The following is a 26,887-nucleotide window of genomic DNA, read 5'->3' on the forward strand; positions in this document are numbered from 1 at the left end:
CTTCCAACTCTGTTCCTGTTAATTGATCGGACGAGACTCGATCCCCGGGGCTGCTGAGGCATCCCGGCTTGCAAGGCTGGAGAACGGGAGCTTTTCTCTTTCTCCCTCTTCTCCCTTCGCCGCCCCAGCCACGGAAATTCGTGGGGTTCCGCCGCTGGCTCTTTGCGTGGCAAAGGCAGCCCGATTGGAAGGAGCGGACGGCGGGCGAGCGGGCGAAGAGCCGGCGGAGAGATCCCTGCGGGGACGCCTTAATGGGCCGATTCCATTTCAACGCAATGACGCCACTTGGAGAGCATTAATTGCTCCAGGAAAGGAGAGAGAGAGAAGGAGGGAGAGAGAGAGAGAGAGAGAGAAGGAGGGAGGGATGAGGAGGAGGGAGGGAAGGAAAGGGGGCGGAGTCAGGGGGCGGGGTCCCCACCCCTCTCTTTTCCCTTCCCCTCCCCTCCCTCCATTCACAAGCGCGCCGCCGAGCGCGCTTTACATTCACAAAAAAATTAAATTAAATTAAATTAAAAAAAAGAAAACACCGAGATCCACGCCCCTTCAAGGGCTCCGCCCCCCCCCGAAGGGAGGTCCCCTTCCCAGCCTCATCGGGACCCGCTGCGCTTTCGCGGGGAGACGGCGCGGCTTTTCCTGGCCGCTGGCGGCGTCCCTTGGCTTGCCACCCCGTGGGGGGATTGCCCGGCCAAGACAGCCCGAGAGCTGGGAGAGCGGCGCCGAGGTAAGCGCCCAAGCGCATCCCGGACAGCCAGACAGACAGAGAGAGGAGAGAGAGAGAGAGAGAGAGAGAGACCCATCCCGGGGCTCGCACCGGGGGTCTCCGATGGCTTTTTTTTTTTTTGGAAGGGGGCAACGCAACCGGCTGGACCATCGAGGCAGGTGGGAGCGATCTTGGATGGGGACCGGGGGAGACTTCTCTGGCGGAGACCCGACGGCTCCTCTGCCCCTAAAAGCAGCCGCTTCGTTCCAACCCGCTTGGCAGGGATTTTTGTCTGTTCCACGGGGGGGGGGGATTTCCCCCCCCCCCACGGGTGGGGGAAGCTTTCTCCGTGGAACAACCGACAGAATAGGGGAGCAAGTCGACCACCTTGGGGCGTCCCCGGGATGCGTCCTCTCTGCGCTCTTGGCGTTGGGTGGGTGGGTGGGGTCGCTCTTTTGAGGGAGGGGGCGAGCCGCAGAGGGCGCCGGAGTGGGGGGGAGGTTGGAAGGGGCCGCGATTCTCTTTCTCCTCCCCCCCACCCCAGTCCTCGTCAGTCCGACGGGGCTTCGGGATGCTTTTGGAGGCGAGTTTTTTTTCTGTCCCCCCTTCTTCGCCCAGATCCCAACCTTACGGGCTTGCTTGATCCGAATGGACAAACCGCGGTTCTTGCTCTGGAATCTAACCGGGTTTAGAGAAGAGAACGTGAACCCCCTGTCTTAACAAGAATAGGGGGTGGGGGGTGGACTCTCCAGCTTGTGGGATCTTGCGTTTTTTTTCTCCCCGCCAAAAAGAAAAAAATAGAATAGAATAGAATAGAATTTTTTATTGGCCAAGTGTGATTGGACACACAAGGAATTTGTCTTTGGTGCATATTGCTCTCAGTGTACATAAAAAGACAAGATACCTTCATCAAGGTATAACACTTACAACACTTAATGATAAGTCATAGGGTACAAATTTAACACTTAACGATACAACACTTAATGAGAGTCGCAGGCTCCAAATAAGCAATCAGTATATGTATGGAAGAGGTAAAAAATCCCAATAATAGCATGAACGTTTAGCATGAACGATGTTGCAGCCCGGGGGTTGGGGGGGGGGGAAGGAGAGGGGAGGATGGGGAGGGGGATTTGTGAAAGGAGCAATCAGGATTGAATGGAGATCTTCTGCCCTCCCCTTCCCAGAATTAAGAACAGGAGAACTGGATGGCCAGAGAAAGGAACAGATGCTGGTTGCAGAGCTACTGTTAAATGGGGAAGGTGGGCAATTCGATCCAAATCTTTCTTCTGACCACTGGGACGTTTCACGGATCCCTCATAATCCGACAGGTGTTTGCTTTTTTTTTTTTTAAAAAAATAGTATTACTAATGCTCAAGAAAGTGGCAACAGATTATGGATCTCTTCTGGCTAAAAGGACTAGGAAAGCCTCCGACTCTTGACAATTACGGGTAAATCGCTCAATGAAATATTCACGTGGAGAGGCGAATCTGCCTCGGAATAATGGAGGGGTTCTATCGTGACTAGGAGAACGTCTTAGAGGTCTCTTGGCGGTCTGCTGAAGGAATTGGGTTGGGGGTCTTCTTCTTGGTCTTTTCTACCAAACTTTAAGCTCTTGGCGGCTTGGGGGGGGGATGGCAGGATTCCTGTGGAAGGTGTGTGGATGTAGCTGCGGCAAAAAAAAAAAAATTGGGGTGCTATCTTCATCATTCTACGCATCCCTGAAGTAGGCAAAATGCAACCTCAGCTGATGTGTTTTGATAGACTCTTCAAAACTGGAGACAGAAAATAATTTGGGAAAGGGGGATGAGACCCTTGGGGCAGTTAGGCAAATAAGAAACCCGGAAAAGGGGGCTGGCTGAGCAGCTGGGGATTGTGGGGAGGGGGGGAAATGATCCAAGGCCAGTTGATTGAGGATGGTAATGAAACAAGGGGAAGATATTCCTTTAGGAAGAAGGCGTTTTGTGAATAAATCTGCAGTGTGTATTTTAGTTTCACCGGAAAAGGCAGTTGTGTTTGGAACGATGAGTAGTAAAAGGAAAAGAAGCCACCAGAAAAGAGATGGTGAGATGCCATCAAAGCTGAGACAGACCAGAGCAAAGAAACAATTGAAAGAACAGGTTAAAAAAGAAAGAAAAAGAAGAAAATGTTGTAGAGAGCTCATCCATGGAATCAACAAGGATTGGATGTGATTGAACGGGATAGCTTCTTCTTCTTCTTCTTCTTCTTCTTCTTCTTCTTCTTCTTCTTCTTCTTCTTCTTCTTCTTCTTCTTCTTCTTCTTCTTCTTCTTCTTCTTCTTCTTCTTCTTCTTCTTCTTCTCCTCCTCCTCCTCCTCTTCCTCCTCCTCCTCCTCCTCCTCCTCCTCCTCCTCCTCCTCCTCCTCCTCCTCCTCCTCCTCCTCCTCCTCTCATCATCATCATCATTTTAGAGAAGGGTTTTTTAAAAAAGAAATCAACCTGATTGCTTATCACTGACTGTTGGAAATCCCTTGAGGTGGGCTCTTAATAGTAAAAGTTTTCTATTATAAAAAAATCCATCACCTCTGGTCTAGTACCAGCCCATCACTGCCACTAGCCAGCAAAGTAGGTTAGTGGCCGGTGGGTTCGTGCGTGCTACAGCCTTCTCCTTGTTTCTCCAGAAGAAGGTCTAGTTCTCTGGCAGGAGCCGAGAGTACTCGAGTTACGACTACGAAGACTTGGAACCAGGATGTTCTGCCTGCAGCTAGTGGGTTACATCAGCATTCATTGATTGGGAAGTTTGCAGCCAGAGGAGGGACCATTTCCAAATTCATTCATTGGGACCACGCCCTCGGGATGGGATTGAGCAAGCTTTTCAAAAGGATGCTCCCAGGGAAGAGGAAACGGCTAGAAAAGTTGCTACTTGTTGGGCTTTAAGCTGGGTTTTCAACCTGATCGGGCAGCTAAACAATTGGCAATGGATGGCATTGAAAACAAGCCAGGATGATTATTCTCCTAAGATGTCCTATCATTAGCATAGAAGGAATGGCTTGTACAGGTAGTCCTCGACTTATGACCACAACTGAGCCCAAAGTTTCTGTTGCTAAGTGAGATGCTTGTTAAGTGACCTTTGCTCCATTTTACAACCTTTCTTGCCATGGTTGTTAAGTGAATCACTGCAGTTGTTAAGTGAATCTGGCTTCCTCTTTGACTGTGCTTGTCAGAAGGTCACAAAAGGGGATCACATGACCCCGGGATATGGTGACCGTCGTAATTATGAGCCAGTTGCCAAGCGCCTGAATTTTGATCACGTGACCATGGGGTCGTAACTGTGAAAAAAACGGTCATCAGTTTCTTTTCTCCGTGCCGTTGTAACTTTGAACCGTCACTAAATGAACTGTTGTAGATCGAGGACTACCTGCATTGAGGGTAAAAGGGGTGCATCTGCAGAAACGCTAGGGGGTCGAATGCAGAACTGGGCAGCAGAATTTAGAAATTCGTCCCTGTTAAGACAACCCAATTCTTTGGAAGGATAGATGTTGAAGCTGAAGCTCAGATGCTTTGGCCCAGGTTCTGACAGGTTCTGGAGAACTGGTAGCGGAAATTTTGAGCAGTTCAGAGAACCAGTAGCGGAAACTGTGAGCAGTTTGGAGAACCGGTAGCAGAAATTTTGAGTAGTTCAGATAACTGGACTAGAATTTTAAATTTTAAATTTGGTTTTAATGGGGTTTTACTATTTTATTATGGTTTTAATATTCGGCCGTATTTAATAAGTTTTTTAAATTGGGGTTTTAACTTGTATTTATATTTATGTTTTACTTGGCTGTAAACTGCCCTGAGTCCCTTGGGAGATAGGGCGGTATAAAAATATGATTAAATAAATAAATAAAATAAATAAAATAAATAACTGGCAAATACTACCTCTGGCTGGTCCCAGAATGGGGTGGGAATGGGGATTTTGCAGTATCCTTCCCCTGCCACGCCCACCAAGCCACACCATGCCTACCAAGCTATGCCCACAGAACCGGTAGTAAAAATATTTGGATTTCTCTCTGCAATAAGTGATTGGTTTAATTTAACAGAGGACAGAATTTTGAATATAGAAGGTTATGATTTGTTATATGGATGGCATGCATATTTAATTTATGACAAAAAAGTGGATAAGGCCTTTAAAAATCATGTGCTAAGAAATGCCCTTCTGCGTGTTTGGAAAAAATACTCTTATAAACTAAATTATAAGGTTCCTATATGGGCATGTCCTAGACATACAGTAGAAAATATAAACATAGAACAGAAGCAGGAAATGATTACATATAAAGATCTTTTGTATACTGAAAGAGGTAATTTGCAGTTAAAATCTCTGCAAGTATTAAGAGAGGAAGGGAAAAATTATACTTGGTTTCAATATGAGCAATTACATGCTAGATGGAAGGGAGATCAAAAAATTGGTATAGAGCAGAACGAGGGAAATTTGGTAAAGCAAATTAGAAATCAGTCTCAGGAGCATATAAAGAGATTGTATAATGTGTTACTTGAAATAGATTCTGAAAGGGACTTGGTAAAGGACTGTATGATAAAGTGGGCACAAAATTTTCAGGAGCCAATATTATTGGAAACGTGGGAAAGAATTTGGGTTAGAAATGTTAAATTCACGCAGGCACAGAATCTGAGGAAAATTTTTATAAAATGTTTTATAGATGGCATCTAGATCCTAAAAAATTATCGTGTATGTATCCAGAAATGCAAGCAAAATGTTGGAGATGTAATTGTGATGACGCTACATATTTTCACATTTGGTGGACTTGTAAGGACATAAAGGCCTTTTGGATAAAAATTTGGTGGATTTTACAAAATGTTCTGAAAAAGAAGATAAAGTTCCTGCCGCAATTTTTCTTGTTGGGAATTATTACGGATTGTACAGTAATTGAGACTAAATTGATTTTAAATCTAATAACTGCAGCAAGATTACTAATAGGACAATATTGGAAGAAAAAAGAAGTACCAACAATACAAGAATGGATATTGAAAGTTGCCAATTTGGCTGAGATGGCGAAGATATCAGCCTTTTTGAAAGACAATACGCAAGAAAGATACTTAAAGGAATGGAAAAAATGGATTGACTATATTCAACGTAGATATCAGACTAAGAGTTATCAGACTGTTTTTGAATGATTATGATGTATTATTTTTGATTGCTTTTGGGGGAAGTTAGGAATTGATGATTGTAGGGGTATAATTAAGTTGGGACGAAAACTTTTTAGCATATGTTTGTTTTACTTTTAACTATACCTTGTGCTCGTTCCGGGAAGACGGGGGAGGGGTTGCGAAGGAGGGGAGGAGGGGGAAAGGGAAAAATTTTTGTAAAACTTTTTGAATAAAAAAAAAAAAATATTTGGATTTGGCCGCCTAATGAGAAGAGACGACTCCTTAGAGAAGCCCCTGATGTTGGGAAAGATGGAAGGCCAAAGGAGAAGGGGACGGCACAGGATGAGATGGTTAGTTAGCGTCATTGACGCAATGAACATGAAATTGGGGTAAACTCTGGGAGATGGTGAAGGACGGGGTGGGGGGCTGACATGCTGTAATCCATGGGGACTTGGACACAATTTAACAACCGAACCACAAAAAGCTTAATCCAAAGCATGCAATGTGGAGTCGTTTACAAGATGGGTGTATGTCTTTGTGATTAGTGGCTAAGACGCTGAGCTTGTCAATCGAAAGGTCAGCAGTTCAGCAGTTCGAATCCCTAGTGCCGCGTAACGGGGGTGAACTCCCGTTCCTTGTCCCAGCTTCTGCCAACCTAGCAGTTCGAAAGCATGTAAAAAAAATGCAAGTAGAAAAAATAGGGACCACCTTTGGTGGGAAAGTAACAGCGTTCTGTGCGCCTTTGGCGTTGAGTCATGCCGGCCACGTGACCAGGGAGACGTCTTCGGACAGCGCTGGCTCTTCGGCTTTGAAACGGAGATGAGCACCGCTCCTTAGAGTCGGGAACGACAAGCACATATGTGCGAGGGGAACCTTTACTTTTACCTTTTATATGTTGATAGGAGGTTGGTAAAGAACAATCCTAGAGTTTTTGTGTCTGTTTGGAGTCTACGTCTTGGTTTCAGCAGGAGCTCACTCAGGGCAACTTCTGAAATGCCAAACGGACCCCCCCACCCCCCGTTCTGCAGGTGTTCCGTGACGTTGAATGCACTCGGCACGTGCTCAGAAGCACTCTTCCTATTAAATGGGATTGAGAAAGGACCTTTCTGGACTCTACAATGCATTCTGTGGCTTCAGGCCAGGCGGGAAGGGATGACCCCCCCCCCTTAGTGGCACTTGAGTTGGTCCCACCTGTCTGCTTCTTGGGATTGCCAACCCCAGTGTGGTGCGTGGCCAGGCACTGTCACAAAAAGAAGCAAATCCATCTCTCCGTCTGGGGTTTTCCCAGCTTGTTCTCAGTCTGCTTTTCATGTCTCGTCTACTGCAGTGGCCAATTCTCCTCTTTTCCTCCCCACCCCCACCCTACCCCCTTCCTCTCTTTCCCTTCACTGCAGTATCTATTTCAGTCTCTCCTGCCGGCTGGATTGGATCCTTCCCATTCTGAATGGCAAACAATTTACTGTCATTCAATCTTCCGCCTTCTCGCTTCCCTCCTCCCTTCGAGTTGATGCTGGAGAATTGTGGCAGGTCTTAAAGGGACCTTCCCGTCAACGCTGTTGGGTCAGAGAGACGGACGTCGTCGTTGTGATTATTTTACGGAAAGCCTCGCTATGCGGCACCACAACGCGGATGCTGCAAATAGAATAGAATAGGATAGAATCTTTTCCTAGTAGAAATTACTACTAGGAATAATTATGGATTGTACAGCTGTAGAGACTAAATTGATTTTGAACTTAATAACAGCCGCAAGACTTTTGATTGCTCAATATTGGAAGAAAGAAGAATTACTTACAATTGAAGAATGGACACTCAAAGTATCAAATCTGGCAGAAATGGCAAAAATTTCTGCTTACTTGAAAGACTATACACAAGAAAAATATATTTTAGAATGGAAAATGTGGATTGATTATATTCAAAATAAGTATCAGATAAAAAAATATCGAATAGCATATGAGTAAATTTACGAAATATTTTGTATTAGATATATTTCTGAAGGAGAGGGGAATTGAGAGTGTGATTAAGTGTGGAGTGACTAGAGATTATAATTTAGGAATTATTTTAGATTATGATTGTTAGTTTTGATACCCTGCCTTGTTCTGGGAAGTTGGGGTGGGGGATGGGGGGTAAGGGGGAGGGGAATTGGGGGTTTGAGGCTAGAGATGGAGTGATAGTTAATGTACAGGGATTATTGAAGATGTATAAATATAATTAATGTAGGGTCGGGTCTGCCCAGTTACCATTTTAGAACGGTGGGGAGGGAGAAAAGAGAGAGTAGGAGGTAGGAAAGAGGAGAAGAGGAAGGAAGAGGGGTAGAAGAGGGAGAAGGAAGGTGTAGGGTGGAGGGAGGAGAGGATGTAGATAAGAGAAGGAGAGGAAGGTTAGGAAAGTAAAAGAAGGTAGAAGAGGGAAGAGTGTTAAAAAGGGGGGTGGTGACTGGGCAAGCCCGACTAATTGTATATAACTGTACATTGGATGAGTTGTTTGACATGATTGTAAAAATAAAACTTTTTTATGGGAAAAAAAAAAGAATAGAATCTTTTATTGGCCAAGTGTGATTGCACACCCAAGGAATTTGTCTTGGTGCATATGCTCCCAGTGCACATAAAAGAAAAGATACCTTCATCAAGGTACAACACTTACAACACAAATGATGGTCAATATATAAATATATATAAATCATAAGGATTGCCAGCAACAAAGTTACAGTCATACAGTCATAAGTGGGAGGAGATTGGTGATGGGAACGATGAGAAGATTAATAGTAGTGCAGATTTAGTAAATAGTTTGACAGTGTTGAGGGAATTATTTGTTTAGCAGAGTGATGGCCTTCGGGAAAAAACTGTTCTTGTGTCTAGTTGTTCTGGTGTGCAGTGCTCTATAGCGTCGTTTTGAGGGTAGGAGTTGAAACAGTTTATGTCCTGGATGAGAGGAATCTGTAAATATTTTCACGGCCCTCTTCTTGATTTGTGCAGTATACAGGTCCTCAATGGAAGGCAGGTTGGTAGCAATTATTTTTGAAATAATCACAATTGAACCTGTGGGCAGCATAGCAATCGTTCGGGACAGTGGATTTTAAGGGTTGCATCCAGAGCCGTGTCCTGACTCCTGGGCTGGCTGGTGGTTGTACAGTAGTGGCCAAAATTGTGGAAACCTTTTGGGAAAAGTTTATTTTTGGGGTTTGATAACTAATAGCACCACTATTTATTTTTTTTTGGAGTTTCAAGATAATCCTATTCCACAGCTGGAATGGCCTGGGAATAGCCCAGACCTTCACCCTATTGAAAATCTATGGAGCTGACTAAAGAAACTTGTTAGTCAGAAGCGACCCAGCAATAAAATCCAGTTAATAGAAACAATCCTTCAGTCTTGGTTTCACATGATAACAGCTGCAGAACTAAAAGACTTGGTTCACTCCATGGGAAGACGTTGTAAGGCCATAATTCATGCTAAAGGTTACCCAACTAAGTATCAGCTGACGTGATAAGTTTTGTATATCTCGTTTTTACTATGGTGATAAGTTTTGTATATCTTGTTTTTTCTACGTTTTTTGTATATCTCGTTTCCCTTTCCTTCTTTATACTGTAACTGCTATTCTAATAACAAATCCTTCACAAAAGTGATTGCATTACGTTCTTGATTAAATTATCTTTCCACTGATATATAATTTTACAGTACTACTCCCAAAAAAAGTGGTGTTCTTTGCTAGTTTTAGAAAAGACACTTTTCCCAAAAGGTTTCCACAATTTTGGCCACTACTGTAACTATACTCTTAGGGTCAACAGAGCTGGCGTTGGTGACAGGTTATTTATTTTAACACATTTTTTTTAATTATTATTTTTTTATGTTGCCCATCTTCCCTACAAGGTGAGTTTCCTATAACGTTTCCTGGCTTTTCTGATGAGCTGTAGGGTTAAAAAAAAAAGCCTATTCATTCATTCATTCATTCATAGTTTCCCAAATTTCCTGATGAGCTGTATGGTAAAAAACCCATTCATTCATTCATTCATTCTTAGTTTCCCAACTTTCCTGATGAGCTGTATTGCAAAAAAAACCCCATTTATTTATTTATTTATTTATTTATTTATTTATTCATTCATTCATTCATTCATTCATTCATTCATTCATTCATTCATTCATAGTTTCCCAAATTTCCTGATGAGCTGTATGGTAAAAAACCCATTCATTCATTCATTCATTCATTCTTAGTTTCCCAACTTTCCTGATGAGCTGTATTGCAAAAAAAACCCCATTTATTTATTTATTTATTTATTTATTTATTTATTCATTCATTCATTCATTCATTCATTCATTCATTCATTCATTCATTCATTCATTCATAGTTTCCCAAATTTCCTGATGAGCTGTATGGTAAAAAACCCATTCATTCATTCATTCATTCATTCTTAGTTTCCCAACTTTCCTGATGAGCTGTATTGCAAAAAAAACCCCATTTATTTATTTATTTATTTATTTATTTATTTATTCATTCATTCATTCATTCATTCATTCATTCATTCATTCATTCATTCATAGTTTCCCAAATTTCCTGATGAGCTGTATGGTAAAAAACCCATTCATTCATTCATTCATTCATTCTTAGTTTCCCAACTTTCCTGATGAGCTGTATTGCAAAAAAAACCCCATTTATTTATTTATTTATTTATTTATTTATTTATTTATTCATTCATTCATTCATTCATTCATTCATTCATTCATTCATTCATTCATTCATAGTTTCCCAAATTTCCTGATGAGCTGTATGGTAAAAAATCCATTCATTCATTCATTCATTCATTCATTCATTCATTCATTCATTCATTCATTCATTCATTCATAGTTTCCCAATTTTCCTGATGAGCTGTATGGTAAAAAACCCATTCATTCATTCATTCATTCATTCTTAGTTTCCCAACTTTCCTGATGAGCTGTATTGCAAAAAAAACCCCATTTATTTATTTATTTATTTATTTATTTATTTATTCATTCATTCATTCATTCATTCATTCATTCATTCATTCATTCATTCATTCATTCATTCATTCATTCATAGTTTCCCAAATTTCCTGATGAGCTGTATGGTAAAAAATCCATTCATTCATTCATTCATTCATTCATTCATTCATTCATTCATTCATTCATTCATTCATTCATAGTTTCCCAACTTTCCTGATGAGCTGTATTGTAAAAAACTCCCATTTATTTATTTATTTATTTATTCATTCATTCATTCATTCATTCATTCATTCATTCATTCATTCATAGTTTTCCAACTTTCCTGATGAGCTGTATGGTAAAAAACCATTTATTTATTTATTCATTCATTCATATTTTAAGGTAGCAAACGTACCTAATACTCCTTCCTCCTCCTATTCTACCCCTCAACAGCAACCCCTGTGAGATGAGTTGAGCCAAGAGTCTCTCTAGCATTTTTTTTAATTTATTTTTTTAAAATCTATTTTATGATGTGCCTTGTGAGATGATTATTCTACTGAAGTGTAATGGGGCTTGTTTGGGTGGCTATCAACAGAGTTTGCAGATTTTTGATTCCAGCTAGTGTAATATTTAAGGGTATTGTGTGAACCTAGCCAGTAGTGGTTTATTCAGCTACCGGTGAGGGTAAGAAACCAAGTAGTTGGCTGGTTGAATGATAGATGCGATTTGAGACTGTAATAGGGCAAGATGACTATTTTATGTGATTAGCTGGTGTGATATAATACTTACCGTATTTTTCAGAGTATAAGACGCACCTTTTTCCCCCTTAAAAGGAGATTAGAATTTGGGTGCGTCTTATACACCGAATGTAGCCCCGCCCACCCACTGGCCTCCACCCTTTGGCCTCTGCCTCCCAGCAATTTACCTCCTTGCAGCAAGCAGCAAGAAGAAACAGCCCATTTCAGCTTCAGCACAGCCTGATTAGCGCAAGTTGATTCCCTTGGATCGGCCTCCCGACTCTCAGCTGTTTCAGGCTGCAGGGATTGCCATGGCCTATTGCTGCACGGGTCTCTGCTGCTTGCTGCAAGGAGGTAAATTGCTGGGAGCAGTTTTTTTTCTTGTGCTAATCAAGCGATGCTGAAAACGAAAATGAAAGTAAAGCAGGCTGTTTGCTCTTTGCTGCAATGAGGCAAAGTTGCTGGGAGGCAGAGGCAGATTTCTTTTTCTTGTTTTCCTCATCAAAAAAAGGTAGGTGTGTCTTATAGTCCGTAGCATCTTATACTCTGAAAAATACGGTAAGTGGTTAAGCTCATCTTGAACTGTGGAAACATCTCTTGGTTAAGTGTTGAATTAGGGATGCTTAGGTCCAGTCTCTACTTTGAATATTCACTGGGATGGCTTTGGGTTAGCTAGTCGCTCTTTCTCAGCTCTGCCTACCTCACAGGATTGTCGTTTGGAAACAATGATGGAAACTAATCAAGGAGAGAAGCAACCTAGAAGTCGGGAGAAATTTCCTAACAGTGAGGACAATTAACCAGTGGAACGGCTTGCCACCAGAAGCTGTGGGTGCTCCTTCCCTGGAGGTTTTTAAGAAGAGATTGGACAGCAATTTATCCAGAGATAAATTCTCAAACAGGGATAGAGTCTCCTGCTTGAGTAGCGGTTGGACTAGAAGACCTCTCAAAGTCCCTTCCAACTCTGTTATTCTGCATCCTGTTTTGCAGGAAAAGTTAGGAGTTTTCCATGTGCTGCCTTGACTTTCAGGCAGAATAAAAGAAGTTATTAATCCAATAAAGAATACGTATAATAAGTAAAGCGATTGGGTTCCTTTTTCAATGGTTCAAGAACTCTTTAAGTTCTTGAGATCCTAGAAATACTGGCAGCCCATCCAGGATACATGACTCTCTTGTACTTAATGAGTGACCTTCCTCCTCCCTCCTCCTCCTCCTCCTCCTCCTCCTCCTTCCTAGCATATTCCCACAGGTGCAGAATCCGCTTTCAAGATCATTGAATGCAGTGGTGAAATCTAAATTTCTTTCCTACCGGTTCTGTGGGCGTGGCTTGGTGGGGTGTGTGTTTCATGTGACTGGGTGGGCGTGGCTATGTAACCATGTGACTGGGGATCAAAAAGCAGAAACTCACTAACAATGTCCTGCTGGAGCAGGGTTGGACTAAATGACCTCCAGGTCCCTTCCAGCCCTGGATTATCCTCTGAAGCTACGTCTAGTGCCAGGTTTGTGCTCCTTCCTTCCTCTCCTTTTTCCTCCCTCCCTCCCTCCCTCCCTCCCTCCCTCTCTCTCAAATGAACCCCCCGCCCCACCCCTTTTTTTGCCTACACCCCCCATTTTTTGCCTAGCAGGCTTCAGCTTTTTTACCTTTTAAAAAATGTTTTTAAAAGTAAAAAAAAAGCCTCTAATGATCAGGCACCTCACCGGGGATCGTCAGAACCTTTTAAAAACATTTTTTTAAACAACTTCTTTAGCCGAAGATGTTGTTAAAAAAATGCTTTGAAAAGTAAAAAAAAAAAAAAAGGCTCTGACAATCACGTGGCTCAGCTGGGCATGTGGGAGGCGGGGCAGGGATTTTTGCTACCAGTTCTCTGAACCACCCGCCGCCATTGCTACCGGATCGTCCGATCTGGTTCGAACCGGGAGCATTTCACCCCTGATTGAGTGCTACTTTGCACCGTCAACTGCATCTCCAGGGCGCAGACCTGCAGCTTGCATATCTTTGTGGATGATGTCTCGCCATCTCTGTTTTGGATGCCCGGGAGGTTGCCACCCATTGACTTCTAGTTGGTTTGGCAGTCTTGGCCACACTGGAAAGTGCTGCTCTCAGGACATGTCCATACCAGCGGAGCCGGCCTTCTCTCATCTCCTCTATAATTCGTGCCACACCAAAATGCTGTCGGATGACGATATCTGAAGGAGCATTCGCATTTCCACGGCATAGAAAGAGCTTTCGGTCTGAATGGGCGCCCATTCTCTTGTAGTGTTTACCTTCCTTGCAGCAAAGACTAAAAGTGCAGCCTTATATTCAGAGGTTGGTTGAGGGCCAGGGAGCTAATGACAATAGACGTGACCCAGGATTGTAGTCTGCGAAATGGGGAAGTCCTCCTTGCCAAATGGTTGAGTGACAGTTGTGGGTCCTTAACACAGAAGAAGAAATTGAATGCGTTTGCTTTTGTTGATTTTCCTCTGCATTGGAGGCTGTTTTTAAAAATAAGGTTGTTGGGGTTGTTGTTGTTTTTTTCAACTTTGCTCCTGACTCTAGGTCAGGATCTCTAGAAAGAACAAAAGAAATTGGATTTGGCGAATTGTGTCGATTTCCAAATATGCATTTTGTGTAGAGTGATTTTCTTCTCTCCCCCCCCCCCGCAATCACAGGGGAGAGCTCCCATTCTTCCTTTGTGCACCGCCTCCATTTTCATCCTCAATAGGGATCAGATCAGTGGTGGGATTCAAATAATTTAACAACCGGTTCTCTGCCCTAATGATTTCTTCCAACAACCAGTTCGCCAAACTGCTCAGAAAATTAACAACCGGTTCTCCCGAAGTGGTGCGAACTGGCTGAATCCCATCACTGGATCAGATGAGTGCTAGGATATGATCTTTCCCCCCCCCTTCCTTCCTTCTCACACTATGGGAAATCCCCAAATAGATTCACACAAAAACATTAAGCTAACATGGAGCTGAATAATTTGGGATTCATTCAGTCATGGGTCCAGTCAATGAATATTATGGGGTGTGTGTGTGTGTTTGTTTGTGTGTGTGTGTGTGTATGTATATGTATATATATTCAAACTGCTAGGTCTGTGATGATGAACCTATGGCGCGCTTGCCACAGGTGACACACGGGGCCATATATGTGGGCACACAAGCGTTGCCCTAGCTCAGCTCCAGCATTCATGTGCGCGTCGGCGAGCTGATTTTCGAACCTTCCAGGCCCACCAGAAGTCGGGAAACAGGCTGCCTCCAGAGGGCCTCCGGGGGGATGGGGAAGGCAATTTTCGCCCTCCCCAGACTCCAAGGAAGCCTCTGGAGACTGGGGAGGGCGAAAAATGGGCCTACTGTGCCCACTGGTAACCTTTTTGTCATCGTGTGCCAAAAGCGGGGGGAGCATCAGGGTGTTACGCGTGCATGCGTGGGGGGGTTCGGGGAAGCATTGAATTATGGGTGTGGGCAGGTGGGCACGCGGCCACCTCACGCTCCCCATGCTTTTGGCATGCAATGGCAAAAAGGTTAGCCATCACTCTGCTAGGTGGATAGGAGCTGGAGCAAGGAATGGGAGCTCACTCCATTGCATGGAGCTTGGGCCTTGACAGCTGACAAGCTCAGTGTCTCGTATATGTAGAGCTATAGCTATAAGTGTAGGTATTGGTATCTATCTGTATGCATATACATGCACATGTACACATACACATACATATACAAGACGCTGAGCTGTCAGTTCTCAAAGCACGAGCTCTGTGCAATGGGGTGAGCTCCTTTCCTTGCCCCAGCTTATGCCTAGGGTATCTAGCAGTTCAAAAGCATGAAAACACGAGTAGATAAATAGGTAGCACTTTGGTGGGAAGGTAACGGATTCTACAGTATGTGTGCCTTTGGCATATAGCCATGCTGGTCACATGACCAAACTGGCTCTTTGGACAATGCTGGCTCACTTGGCCAAGAAATGGGGATAGTCATTGTGCCCTAGAATCAGGCTTGACTGGATAGGGAAACCTTTGCCCTCCCGCATCTCCCTCCCTCCCTCCCCTCCCCTCTCTCTCTATATATATGTTTTCTGAGGTTTTCGCGGGTGTTTGTATGTAGGTCTTTGGTTATTCGGGTTTTCTCCCGCGTAAAATTAGAAGTATCTTCGAGCTTGGTGCTTAAAGCCTGAAGATGACGAATGAGATTTCGTCGAAGCGTCGCCAAGACACTTCTAATTTTACGCGGGAGAAAACCCGAATAACCAAAGACCTACATACACACACACACACACACACACACACACACACACACAGAAAGAGTAGTGGCCAAAACTGTGGAAACCTTTTGGGAAAAGTGTATTTTCTAAAACTAGCTAATAACACCACTTTTTTTTTTGGAGTCTTGCCATAAAATTATATATCAGTGGAAAGATAATTTCATCAAGAATGTAATGCAATAACTTTTATGAAGGATCTGCTATTAGAATAGCAAATACCAATTCACTGCTCTGAGTCATAGGTAGTCCTCCACTTGGAATCAGAGCATCTGTCACTAAAGGATGCAGTCCTTAAGTGAGTTGCGCCTGATTTTACAAGCCCTTTTTTCCCCCCCTTGTGGTTGTTAAGTTGTTCAGCAAATCCGGCTTCCTGATTTGGTTTTGTTTGTCAGAAGCCAGCTGGAAAGCAGGGGTGAAATCCAGCAGGTTCTGACAGGTTCTGGAGAACCGGTAGTGGAAATTCTGAGTAGTTCGGAGAACCGGTAGCGGAAATTCTGAGTAGTTCGGAGAACCGGTAGCGGAAATTTTGAGTAGTTCGGAGAACCGGTAGCAGAAATTCTGAGTAGTTCGGAGAACCGGTAGCAGAAATTCTGAGTAGTTCGATGAACCAGTAGCGGAAATTTTGAGTAGTTCGGAGAACCGGTAGCAGAAATTCTGAGTAGTACAGCGGAAATTTTGAGTAGTACAGTTCTCTAGAACCGATCCAAACCGGGGGCAACCCACCTCTGAAGCCCACCAAGCCACGCCCACAGAACCGGTAGTGAAAAAATTTGGATTTCACCGCTGCTTGTAAGGGGAGTGGGATGATGGTCCCTCCGACGCTCCCACTTGTTCCTCTTGTCACCAGCGCGGCTTTTCTGAAGACATCTTTGGCTGCCTTTGCCAAATCTTACGATGAAAACGTACGGGGGATTCATTCAGCTCTCTTCTCCTTTGTCCCTTCTTAGGGAGGGGGATTCAGGAGACTAGGCAGCAACTGCGGAGTGGAGCAGAGGTCTAAGAAAGCTCCCCGTTGTTTGTTGAAGCAGTGTGCAACAGCCGCCAAAAAAAGCAAACACAATCCTATGCTGCGTTAACAGAGGGATCATCAAACCAAGATCATCACAGGAAGTGTTGGTTCTGCTTTATAAAGCCTTAGCAAGATCACACTTAGAATACTGCGCCCCTTTATGGACGCCACATTATAAAAAAGACGTCGAGGCTCTGGAAAGACTGCAGAAAAGACCAACAAAGATGATTAGGGGACTGGACACATGTCCAGTAAAACATGTACAGAATGGTTGCAGGAATTGTGTTTATCTACTGTAGTCTATTGAAAAGAAGGACCAGGGGTGACATGATAACAGTGTTCCAATATTTGAGGGGCTGCCACAGACAAGACGTGTGTGTGTGTGTGTGTGTGTGTGTGTGTGTGTGTGTTTGTGTACCTGTTTTTCAAAGCACCTGAAGGCAGGACAAGAAACAATGGATGGAAACTAACCAAAGAGAGAAGCAACCTAGAACTAAAGAGAAATTTACTGACTGTGGGAACAATTAACCAGTAGAACTGCTTGCCTTCAGAAGTTGTGAATGCTCCATCACTGGAAGCTTTTAAGAAGAGACTGGAGAGCAGGGGTGCTATTCAGCAGGTTTTGACAAGTTCTGGAGAACAGGTAGCGGAAATTTTGAGTAGTTTGGAGAACCGGCAAATACCACCTCTGGCTGGCCCCAGAATGAGGTGGGAATGGAGATTTTACAATATCCTTCCCCCAGGAGTGGGGTGGGAATGGGGATTTTGCAGTATCCTTCCCCCAGGAGTGGGGTGGGAATGGGGATTTTGCGTATCCTTCCCCTGCCATGCCCACTAAGCCACGCCCACCAAGCCACGGCCACAGAACCAGTAGTAAAAAAATGTGAATTCCACCACTGCTGAAGACCCATTTGTCTGGTATGGTATAGGGTCTTCTGCTTGTGAAGAGAGTTGGACTAGAAGACCTCCAGGGGCCCTTCCAACTCTGTTATTTTGTTCTATTCTAAAATACCACGTAGAGCTTGGAACAGTTCTTAGGTTGGCACATGTTACGCACCCGCGATGCAGAAGAAACTCTCATATGCATTGAGTACCGTACTGGTCCAACTCAAATTAGGATTTGCATCATCTTCTTTTTTTTCCTCCTGCTCTTCCTTTTTGTTGGAACCCCCCAAAAAGAATATTTACAATGAATCTTAAGCTGCTTGTCATTCTTTTATCTTCCCTTTGATGGGTGGAACAGCCCAAATTAGCTTTGGCTTTTAGCAATCAAAGGGAGGAGATCGTGATCTTCCACTCGTCTTCAAGGTCAACCCGACCAATGAAAATCAATCTTCCCACCGCGGTGCCTCTTCCCGTCAGCGGTTTGCTGTTCAAGGCAGCACCAGCTCTTGTGTAATTTTGTTGGCTTGGACATCACGTTCTCCCCGTTGGCTCCTTTCTTAACCTGGCAGCCTCCAGCGGTGGTGGGACCCCAGAGCTCAAATGGAGGGTTGTCATCTTAAAAAACAAAACAAAAAAACAACTAGTGGGCACCAGATTGGGAAGACTATAATATAGAAATCAGGCTTTCTCTAAGAAGTTGAGAGCAATCCATGGATTATGTCCAGTCAATTGCCCCAGAAATAATTTTTTTCCCTCCTGACCCAGTGGTGGAATTCATTTTTTTTTACTACCGGTTCTGTGGGCGTGGCTTGGTGGGTGTGGTGTGGCTTGGTGGGCGTGGCTTGGTGGGCATGGCAGGGGAACTCCAGGGGGAAGGATATTGCAAAATCTCCATTCCCACCCCACTCCTGGGGGAAGGATATTGCAAAATCTCCATTCCCACCCCACTCCAGGGGAAGGATACTGCAAAATCTCCATTCCCAACCCACTCCAGGGGAAGGATACTGCAAAATCTCCATTCCCACCCCACTCTGGGGCCAGCCAGAGGTGGTATTTGCCGGTTCTCCGAACTACTCAAAATTTCCACTATCGGTTCTCCAGAACCTGACAAATAGCACCCCTGCCCTGATCCCCGAGAGGCCAATGTCTCTGGACTGATCAATGAAGCTTCTCTGTCCCTCCTTCCACCAACTAATCCAGGTCCTATATCATCCAAGCCAAGTAAATGACGGGCTTAGCATATTCTGCTATGTTACGTTTTGTTGAAGGATGCATCCATAACAACCTAGGCTTAGGGACCACAGCAGATAAGACATTTGCTGCTTAATGCAATGTACGGACCTTGGTCATATGAGTCTGCAGTTCCATCAACTGAAGCAACTGCCTTCAAACATTCTTCAATTGTCCCTACAGTTTATTGAGCAAATTTTTAACTTGAGGCTACAAAACTCAACCAGGGAGTGCCAATCAGTGAATGCTAAGCCTGAACCTCAGCTTTGACATCTTCTTGGGGACTGGGGCAAAGATGGGCTATGGGGATGCAGCGGAGAAAATGTGGACCTGATTGTGGCCTGGAGAGGACACAAATTAGCTGCTCTGAGCTTTCAAACAAGGAAAGGAACAATATGATTCAGATGATTATAGTTCTGTGATTTCCTTGCTGCAAAATGGCTGATATGACTGGTTCTTTTATAACAGCTGTCTTGCTATCTAGGCTCCTAGTTGGGTAACAGTTCCCTACTAGCATGCTGGGGAAGGGATGGATTCATACAACATGCTAAGCTATCTGTGGCTCGGGATGAAAACCTGTGGATCAGGATGTGGTGATAATCGCTTGTTTTCTTAGCCTGTTGTGTGAACCATGCATTTTGGTTGAGCCGTGCAATAGATTACAGGCTTTGGTATCAAACGTCGCCTAATCAGAGACTTTGTCAACCTGGGAATTAGTGTAAAATGATCCTGTGTTTCAGTAGAGATGGCTGAATTAGTTGTTTCATCCAAATGTTCTCTATAAGAACAAGTAGCCCTCACTTTATGAAAGAAATTGGGACTGGAATGGCCGTTATCGAGCAATGCAGTCATGAAGTGCAATTCACATGACTATATTGCTTAGTGACAGCAGTTTTGCTGTCATTAAGCAAGGACCTTAGGTAAGTCCTTGCTTACCTAAGGTCCTTGCTTATGAAAACACATGAAGAACGGTTGCAGGAACTCGGTATGCCTAGTTTAATGAAAAGAAAGACTAGGGGAGACATGATCGCAGTGCTCCAATATCTCAGGGGCTGCCACAAAGAAGAGGGAGTCAAACTATTCTCCAAAGCACCTGAGGGCAGGACAAGAAGCAATGGGTGGAAACTAATCAAGGAGAGGAGCAACTTAGAACTAAGGAGAAACTTCCTGACAGTTAGAACAATCAATAAGTGGAACAACTTGCCTCCAGAAGTTGTGAATGCTCCAACACTGGAATTTTTTAAGAAAATGTTGGATAGCCATTTGTCTGAAATGGTATAGGGTTTCTTGCCTGGGCAGGGGGTTGGACTAGAAGACCTCCAAGGTCCCTTCCAACTATGTTATGTTATGTTATGTTATGTTATGTTATGTTATGCTATGCTATGCTATGCTATGCTATGCTATGCTATGCTATGCTATGCTATGCTATGCTATGCTATGCTATGCTATGCTATGCTATGCTATGCTATGCTATGCTATATAAGTGTGACCCCCAATTTCCTGCTGGCTTCTCCATTGACTTTGGTTATGGAAAACCAGCAGGGAAGGCTGCAAATTACAAATGATATGATTTCAGGATGCTGTAATGGCTAGAACTCCAAGGGCAGGTAGTAATTACCACTTGTTCAGTGCTGTCATTCAGTTTGAACTGTTGCTGAATGAGTTAAGCAAGGACCAAAGGTACCAATCAGATCCTGTTCAAATAAGTTTCCAATTCAAGAGAAAAACGTGCATTTCTATGCTTTCCTAAGAAATTCCTGTCTAGGATCTATCAACCATGGCATTAGGGACATCTCTTCCAATACAGGAAGGAAGGCAGCAAGGGAACAGGTGGGAAGAGAAAGTTGTATACCCCACCTGTTATTTTGTCCCGTTTAACTAGCTTTCTACAGTCCCAGTACTGAAGCAAACATCGATTGCCAATCCAATCCACTTTTGTGCAGGGAACTGGAGAAAATGTAAGAACTGACATTGGCAAGGCTAAGCAGAACCTTTACGTCCACAGTGAGCAAGTGCCCCCCACTCCGAAGGCTGGAAGGAGAAACAGCCAAATTTCCAATGACTCAAAAGGCACATGAAAAAACCTAGAATTTGAACTCTGGAGCTAACTTCTTCTTTACTTCCTGTTTTACTGCTTCGGGTGTAGAATTCTTGCTCTTGCTCTTCTGGCGGCCTCAACCATTGTTATTGTAGTCTGTCTTTGATGTTATCTCTCTGTTTTCTTCTGGGTTTGCCTCTTGTTCTTTGACCCCTTCCTCCATGGAATCTGGGGCTAACACATATCCTTTTCTCTTTCCGTTGATTTCTGGGTTCTACAGTTGGGCAGATCTTCTCTTTATATATGACATCTGCAATAAAGAACCTTCTCTAGCTGGATTGTATCTCTGAAACTTCTATCTCCTGTTCCAGGATATGGAATTGTGCACCTGGAATGTCACGATCTATAGCTGTCCCTTGAGTGAAGACTGATGGGTGTTTTCAGCAGCCATATGATTTTGGGTAGCACTGGAGGGATTTCCCCCCCCCTGATGATATTGTTCATTCTTGGGATTAACACTGCTGTTGTTCATATCTTCTTCTTCTTCTTTTCCCTGCAGGACCTTCTGATGTTCCCTGTTGATCCCAGCCTTTCTGCTCTCCCAGAATGCCTCTGGCATCCAGCACCACTGAGCACAGCCCTGAAGAAGTCATGGACTCCATGCCGGAAGAGTCCCAGCAGGTCCTTTCCATCAGCCAGATCCGTGCCACCCATGCCACCAATGACTACGTGGAGAGACCTGCCTGCAAACAGGATGCTTCCATGGTTGCTGTGTCCCAGACGCCGCCAGTCCATAAAGCGGAGATGACTCAGGAATGCCTGGTGTCCTCCGTCTTCCAGGAATTTCACTCCAGCCAACCGCATCAGACACTACCGCTCCAACAGCCCCTGAGCCATTCCAGCACAGCCAGCTCCATCTCCCACAGCACGGCCGCTTCAGAGCAGCACCTCCTCAGGGCTATCACGCCATCGCACTCTGGACACTCACTCATCCGGACGCAGCCTCGGGCAAGCGACCCGAAGGCCGAAGAGCTGCTGAAGGGGACCCCAGAGAAACCTCCCACCCTTCACCCGGGCCATCTCTTCATCTGTGAAGAATGTGGTCATTGCAAATGTGCCCAGTGCGCGGCTGCCCGCACCTTGCCCTCCTGTTGGCTCTGCAACCAGCGTTGCCTCTGCTCGCCGGAGAACCTCATTGACTACGGGACTTGCCTCTGCTGTGTCAAGGGCATCTTCTACCACTGTTCCTCAGACGATGAGGACACCTGTGCAGATGACCCTTGCTCCTGTGGTCCTGGCTCTTGCTGCGCCCGTTGGTTGGCCATGGGCTTCCTCTCCTTGCTCATGCCCTGCCTATGCTGCTATCTACCTACCTTTGGTTGCCTCAAACTCTGCCAGAAGGGCTATGATGCCGTCAAACGGCCGGGCTGCCGCTGCCGGAACCACACCAATACCGTTTGCAGGAAGATCTCCCCACCTAGTGGTCTCACTCTCCCCAAAACTTTGGACAAACCAGTATGACTCCTTTCGGGAAGGGATAGGGAAATGGCGGTTCTCTTTGACCTCCTTCTTTCGGCTCCCCTCTCTTGAGAGCCTCTGGCCGAGAACAAAGCAGAGAACCAAAATTGCTGGTTAGCCATTGAGGTTCTCCTGGGAGGTTAGCCACCGTTTCTGGAATGGAGGGAGCCACGGGTCACTGTGTCCAAGATGAGCTTTTTTAAGGCCTCCCACGTTTCGGTCCTAGCCAAGGGCAGGTGGAGGCATGCACTAGTCATCTTGGACATCAGATTGGGTGTGGAAGGGGGCCGGTGGGAGGGAAGATGCAATTTGCTATGGGTTGGCTCAGGAGTGTGACCTCCAGAATGCCTTATGAGTTGACTCATCTGTCGGGGTTCCAGAAAAGAGGGATTGCATCCAAAACATGGCCTCATGAGGACAAGGCCATTGGGAAAACCCAGTTTTCTTTCTTTTCTTTTCTTTTTGTCGGGCCACCATTGCTGTCCCCCTCGCATTCCACCCTTCCATCTGCTGTGCACAGTTTGCAGTTGGGAAGAGGCTGGTCAACTGACGTATTAAAAATGCTGTAGGAACAGGTGGTTTCTGCTAAACTGTAGCCAGGTGTGAGGTTTTCCAGAGTGGAAAAAGATGACATGGAGGTTTTCACTGGTTATACAGGGAAGTTAAGTTGTTTTGGAAGCATGGCAGAAGGACAGTGTAGAGCAGTGATGGTGAACCTTTTCGTCACTGAGTGCCCAAACCCGAAGACCAACTGGCCGGCGTGTGCATGCCTCTCTTTTTTGGCTCTTTTCAGGCTGTCTTTTGGGCTGGTTTCCAGGGTGTTTTTCAGGCCATTTTTCAGGCTGTTTTTGGAAAAAGCCTGAAAATGGCCCACAAACAAGCCTGAAAATGGCCCACAAATGGCCTGAAAATGCCCCAAAGACAGCCTGCAAAGGCCAGCTGGCTAAGGCGTGTGTGCCCACAGAGAGGGCTGTGTGTGCCACCTCTCGCACGCATGCCACAGGTTCGCCATCATGGGTGTAGAGTGTCTTGCACAATTACAGTCCTTTGATTTGCCGGTTGATTTAACTTGAGGGATTCTGGACAACTGAATTATTCTTTTTCCGACCCCTTTTAGAGACTGCCAACTAACCAAGTCCTCCTGAGGTCCTACCTGCAGATGCCACTTCTGAATTGGAGGTTTCCCCCCCCCTTTCCTGGCTCCCAACACAGAGGTTCTATTTTGGGATGTTACAGAATCAAGCCCCGCTCTACAAATAAAAGTAACAACATTTTTAAACCTGGCATCATCCGTGACCCATTTATTATTATTATTATTTTCTATTTGAAGCACAAGTGGAAACGTACAAGGGACAGAAATCTCATGCCCTTTTGCCTGGCCATGGAGAGTTTCATTTTCAGTGAAAATGTAGCTTCTCATTTAAGGAGGGCAAGAACAGTCTTTCAGCTGTATCATCTGTTTGACGTGTTCTGGAATCTTCTCCTTGTCTTACCTGAGCACCTCAATCCCACTCTTTTAGAAAGACCAACGTAACGCACAATTCCCCCAAAGCTTTGCATTGTGTCTAGGCATTGCGGAAGAAAAGCTAGATCTTTGGATTTGGGGAGAATCACAGCTCAGAGGTCATGGAGAAACCCTCACATCCAAAGGTTTGTAAATTCAATCCCATGTGCCTTGAGGAAGAAGAGTGCCTCATGAGGACTACTTTGGGTTGGTGGGAACCTGCTCGTTGGTGTAGCAGAGTTACTAGACCAAGCTAGACCAAAACTGTGAGGAGCATCTGTGTTTCTAGCTTGCAGGTCCTTGAAATGGAGGGTATGCTTAATTTCAGCTTGTCATTTAGTGGCAGCACATACTCACCATGGATGGGAGCAAACTCATCAGTAGACAAAGCTGTTCAATTGATTTAGAGGCCCTCACCACTTGGCTTAAGTTTAAGGCAGCCGAATGAAATTAGTTTAAACTTCTGCAAGACTCGGTTGACTGGGTGTTTTAAACCTTGGGATTAGCCGACTGGGTCAACCATTCATAACAAGTTGTAGGAATAAGGCGCAAGAGTAGGAAAATAGTTGAAACGATCCACCCAATTCCTTAAATGAATTTCATTTAATAATAAGAGCCTTTCTTACTACAAGCTTGGGGTTGGTACTACAAGCTTCAGTGTTTCCAGCCTTCTGAGGGCCTCCTGGGGGATGGGGAAGGCCATTTTTGCCCTCCCCAGGCTCCAAGAAAGTCTCTGGGGAGGGTGCAAAATGAGCCTACTGGGCCCACTGATAACCTTTTTGCCATCATGTGCCAAAAGCATGGGGAGCGTAGGGGTGTCACATGCGCAGGGGAGCGGGGAGGCATTGAATGATGGGTTTGGGCACGCGGGCACGCGACCACCCCATGCTCCTCACGCTTTTGACATGCAATGGCAAAAGGTTAACCATCACTGCCCTATATCATTTCAGATAAACGGTTGTCCAGTCTTTTTTTTTTTTTTGAAAGCCTCCACTGATGGACCACCCAGGACTTCTGAAGGCGAGCTGTTCCATTGGTTGATTGTCTCATTGTTAGGAAATTTCTCCTTCGTTCTAGATTGCTTCTCTCCTTGGTTAGTTTTCCTCCATTGTTACTTTGGTGCTTTGGAAAATAGTTTGACCTCCTTCGCCTTTATAGGAATCCCTCAAACATTGGAAGACGACTATCATGTCATCCCTAGTCGTTCATTTCATTAGACTAGACATACCCGTAGCCTTGCCTTGAATTTTTTTTTTTTTTGCATTATGCCAATTTTGGAACATTTAATTCATTAGGAAACAACTTTCTACAGAGGTGGGTTTCAGCAGGTTCCGACCAGTTCTGGAGAACCAGTAGCGGAAATTTTGAGTAGTTTGGAGAACCGATAGTAAAAATGCTGACTGGCCCCGCCCCCATCTAGTCTTTGCCTCCCGAGTCCAGCTGATTGGGAGGAAATGGGGATTTTGCAGTATCCTTCCCCTGGAGTGGAGTGGGAATGGAGATTTTACAGTATCTTTCCCCTGCCACGCCCACCAAGCCACACCCATCAAGCCTCACCCACAGAACCGGTAGTAAAAAAATTTGAAATCCACCACTGATTTTCTAATGATACAGTTCCTTGCGTGCGTCAAGAGTGGAGAAGGGAAGCTTCCCAAATCTAGCAGAATGCTACTGCTACTGATTTAAGGTTCTTGTGAAAACGGTCTCCTTTGATGAAAATCAAAACAGTAAAAACATCCGTCTGAAAACACCTTTTTTTGTGTGTGAGAGGTAAACCAGGAGTTTTGTTAAGATAAGCAAGAAAATTCAGTTCTCTTCTGTTCGGTCACGTGGAGACTTACTTCATGGGTACCTCAACACAGTGGTGGGATTCAAATAATTTAGCAACCAGTTCTGTGCCCTAATGACCAACTGGGTAGGCATGGCTCGGTGGTCATGTGACCGTATGAGCGTGGCCAACTCATCATCACTCACGTCGATGGGCGCTTCGCCTTAGCTGTTACAATGTGATAAGGGTTAACCAAGAGGCAGTTTCTGTAAGCAGGGCAATAAAGATTAGGCTAGAAACACCACCAGAATGTTTCCTTCCTGCCTTCCTTACAGGATTACCCCTGTAAAGTGGGGAAAAACAAAACAAAACAAGATTTCTTCCAACAACCGGTTCTCCGAACTGCTTAGAAAGTTAACAACCGGTTCTCCCGAATCGGTGCGAACCGGCTGAATCCCACCACTGACTAGATACCATTGGCTAAATATGATTCAATCATGGGCATTGTTTGAGTCCACAGTCACCTGTCACAGTTTGTCTGGCCAAAATAATAATGGTTTGAATATCTGCCCATTTTCTTTGTTTTTTTTCATAAACATTTGAAGCTATCATCCTCTGTCTTGCCCAGTTTAAAGGCCCCTATCCAGTGGTGGGATTCAAGTAATTTAACAATCGGTTTTCTGCCTCAATGATTTCTTCCAACAACCAGTCTGCCAAACTGCTCGGAAAGTTAACAACCGGTTCTCCCGAAGTGGTGCGAACTGGCTGAATCCCACCACTGCCCCTATCCCAAGCATTTATGGCTTCTGCTATAAGTGAGATACTTTTCTTTGTCTGTTTTTGGGAAGGTTCTTCCTAGGATCTCGAACGGAAGGCATTCTGACTAGCGTGTTCCCTCAAATTGTGTTTTTTGCAAGACCTTGTATACAATATAATAATGGCTGACTGTATACTTCCTTCTTTGTTGTATATATTTTTTGTTAACCATACTCATATCTTCTGCAACAAAGCAAGCTATTTATTTCAGAAATTTATTTAAAGGGTTAAAATGCATCCTAATGTATTTATTACAACTTTCTTAATTATCCTCCTCCTCTTCCTTTTTTCTTGCAAACCATAGTAAAGAATTTCTTGAACCACTGGTGAAATAATGAGAAGAAAAATCAATTCTATGGGTGGTGTTCAAAAGCCACATCAAAGCAACTATACAATAAAAATATCTATATATTCA

At 44.5% G+C, this 26,887-nt stretch overlaps 1 protein-coding gene across 1 annotated transcript; it reads left to right on the top strand.

The window, feature by feature from the left end:
• The first annotated feature begins 619 nt into the window (after positions 1 to 619).
• On the top strand, positions 620 to 26,887 carry SPRY3 (sprouty RTK signaling antagonist 3). Its single transcript, XM_058154630.1, has 2 exons — positions 620 to 721; positions 21,426 to 26,887. Exon 2 carries the CDS (start codon positions 21,473 to 21,475, stop codon positions 22,385 to 22,387), a length of 915 nt encoding a protein of 304 aa, XP_058010613.1. The 5' UTR covers positions 620 to 721; positions 21,426 to 21,472; the 3' UTR covers positions 22,388 to 26,887.

Source organism: Ahaetulla prasina, chromosome 11 (assembly GCF_028640845.1).
Source record: "Ahaetulla prasina isolate Xishuangbanna chromosome 11, ASM2864084v1, whole genome shotgun sequence".
In the NCBI taxonomy this organism is placed as follows: Eukaryota; Metazoa; Chordata; class Lepidosauria; order Squamata; family Colubridae; genus Ahaetulla; species Ahaetulla prasina.

What these genes read in the sequence shown, in the direction of transcription:
- SPRY3 (XM_058154630.1), top strand. Translation starts at nt 21,473, where the DNA reads ATGCCTCTGGCATCCAGCACCACTGAGCACAGCCCTGAAGAAGTCATG.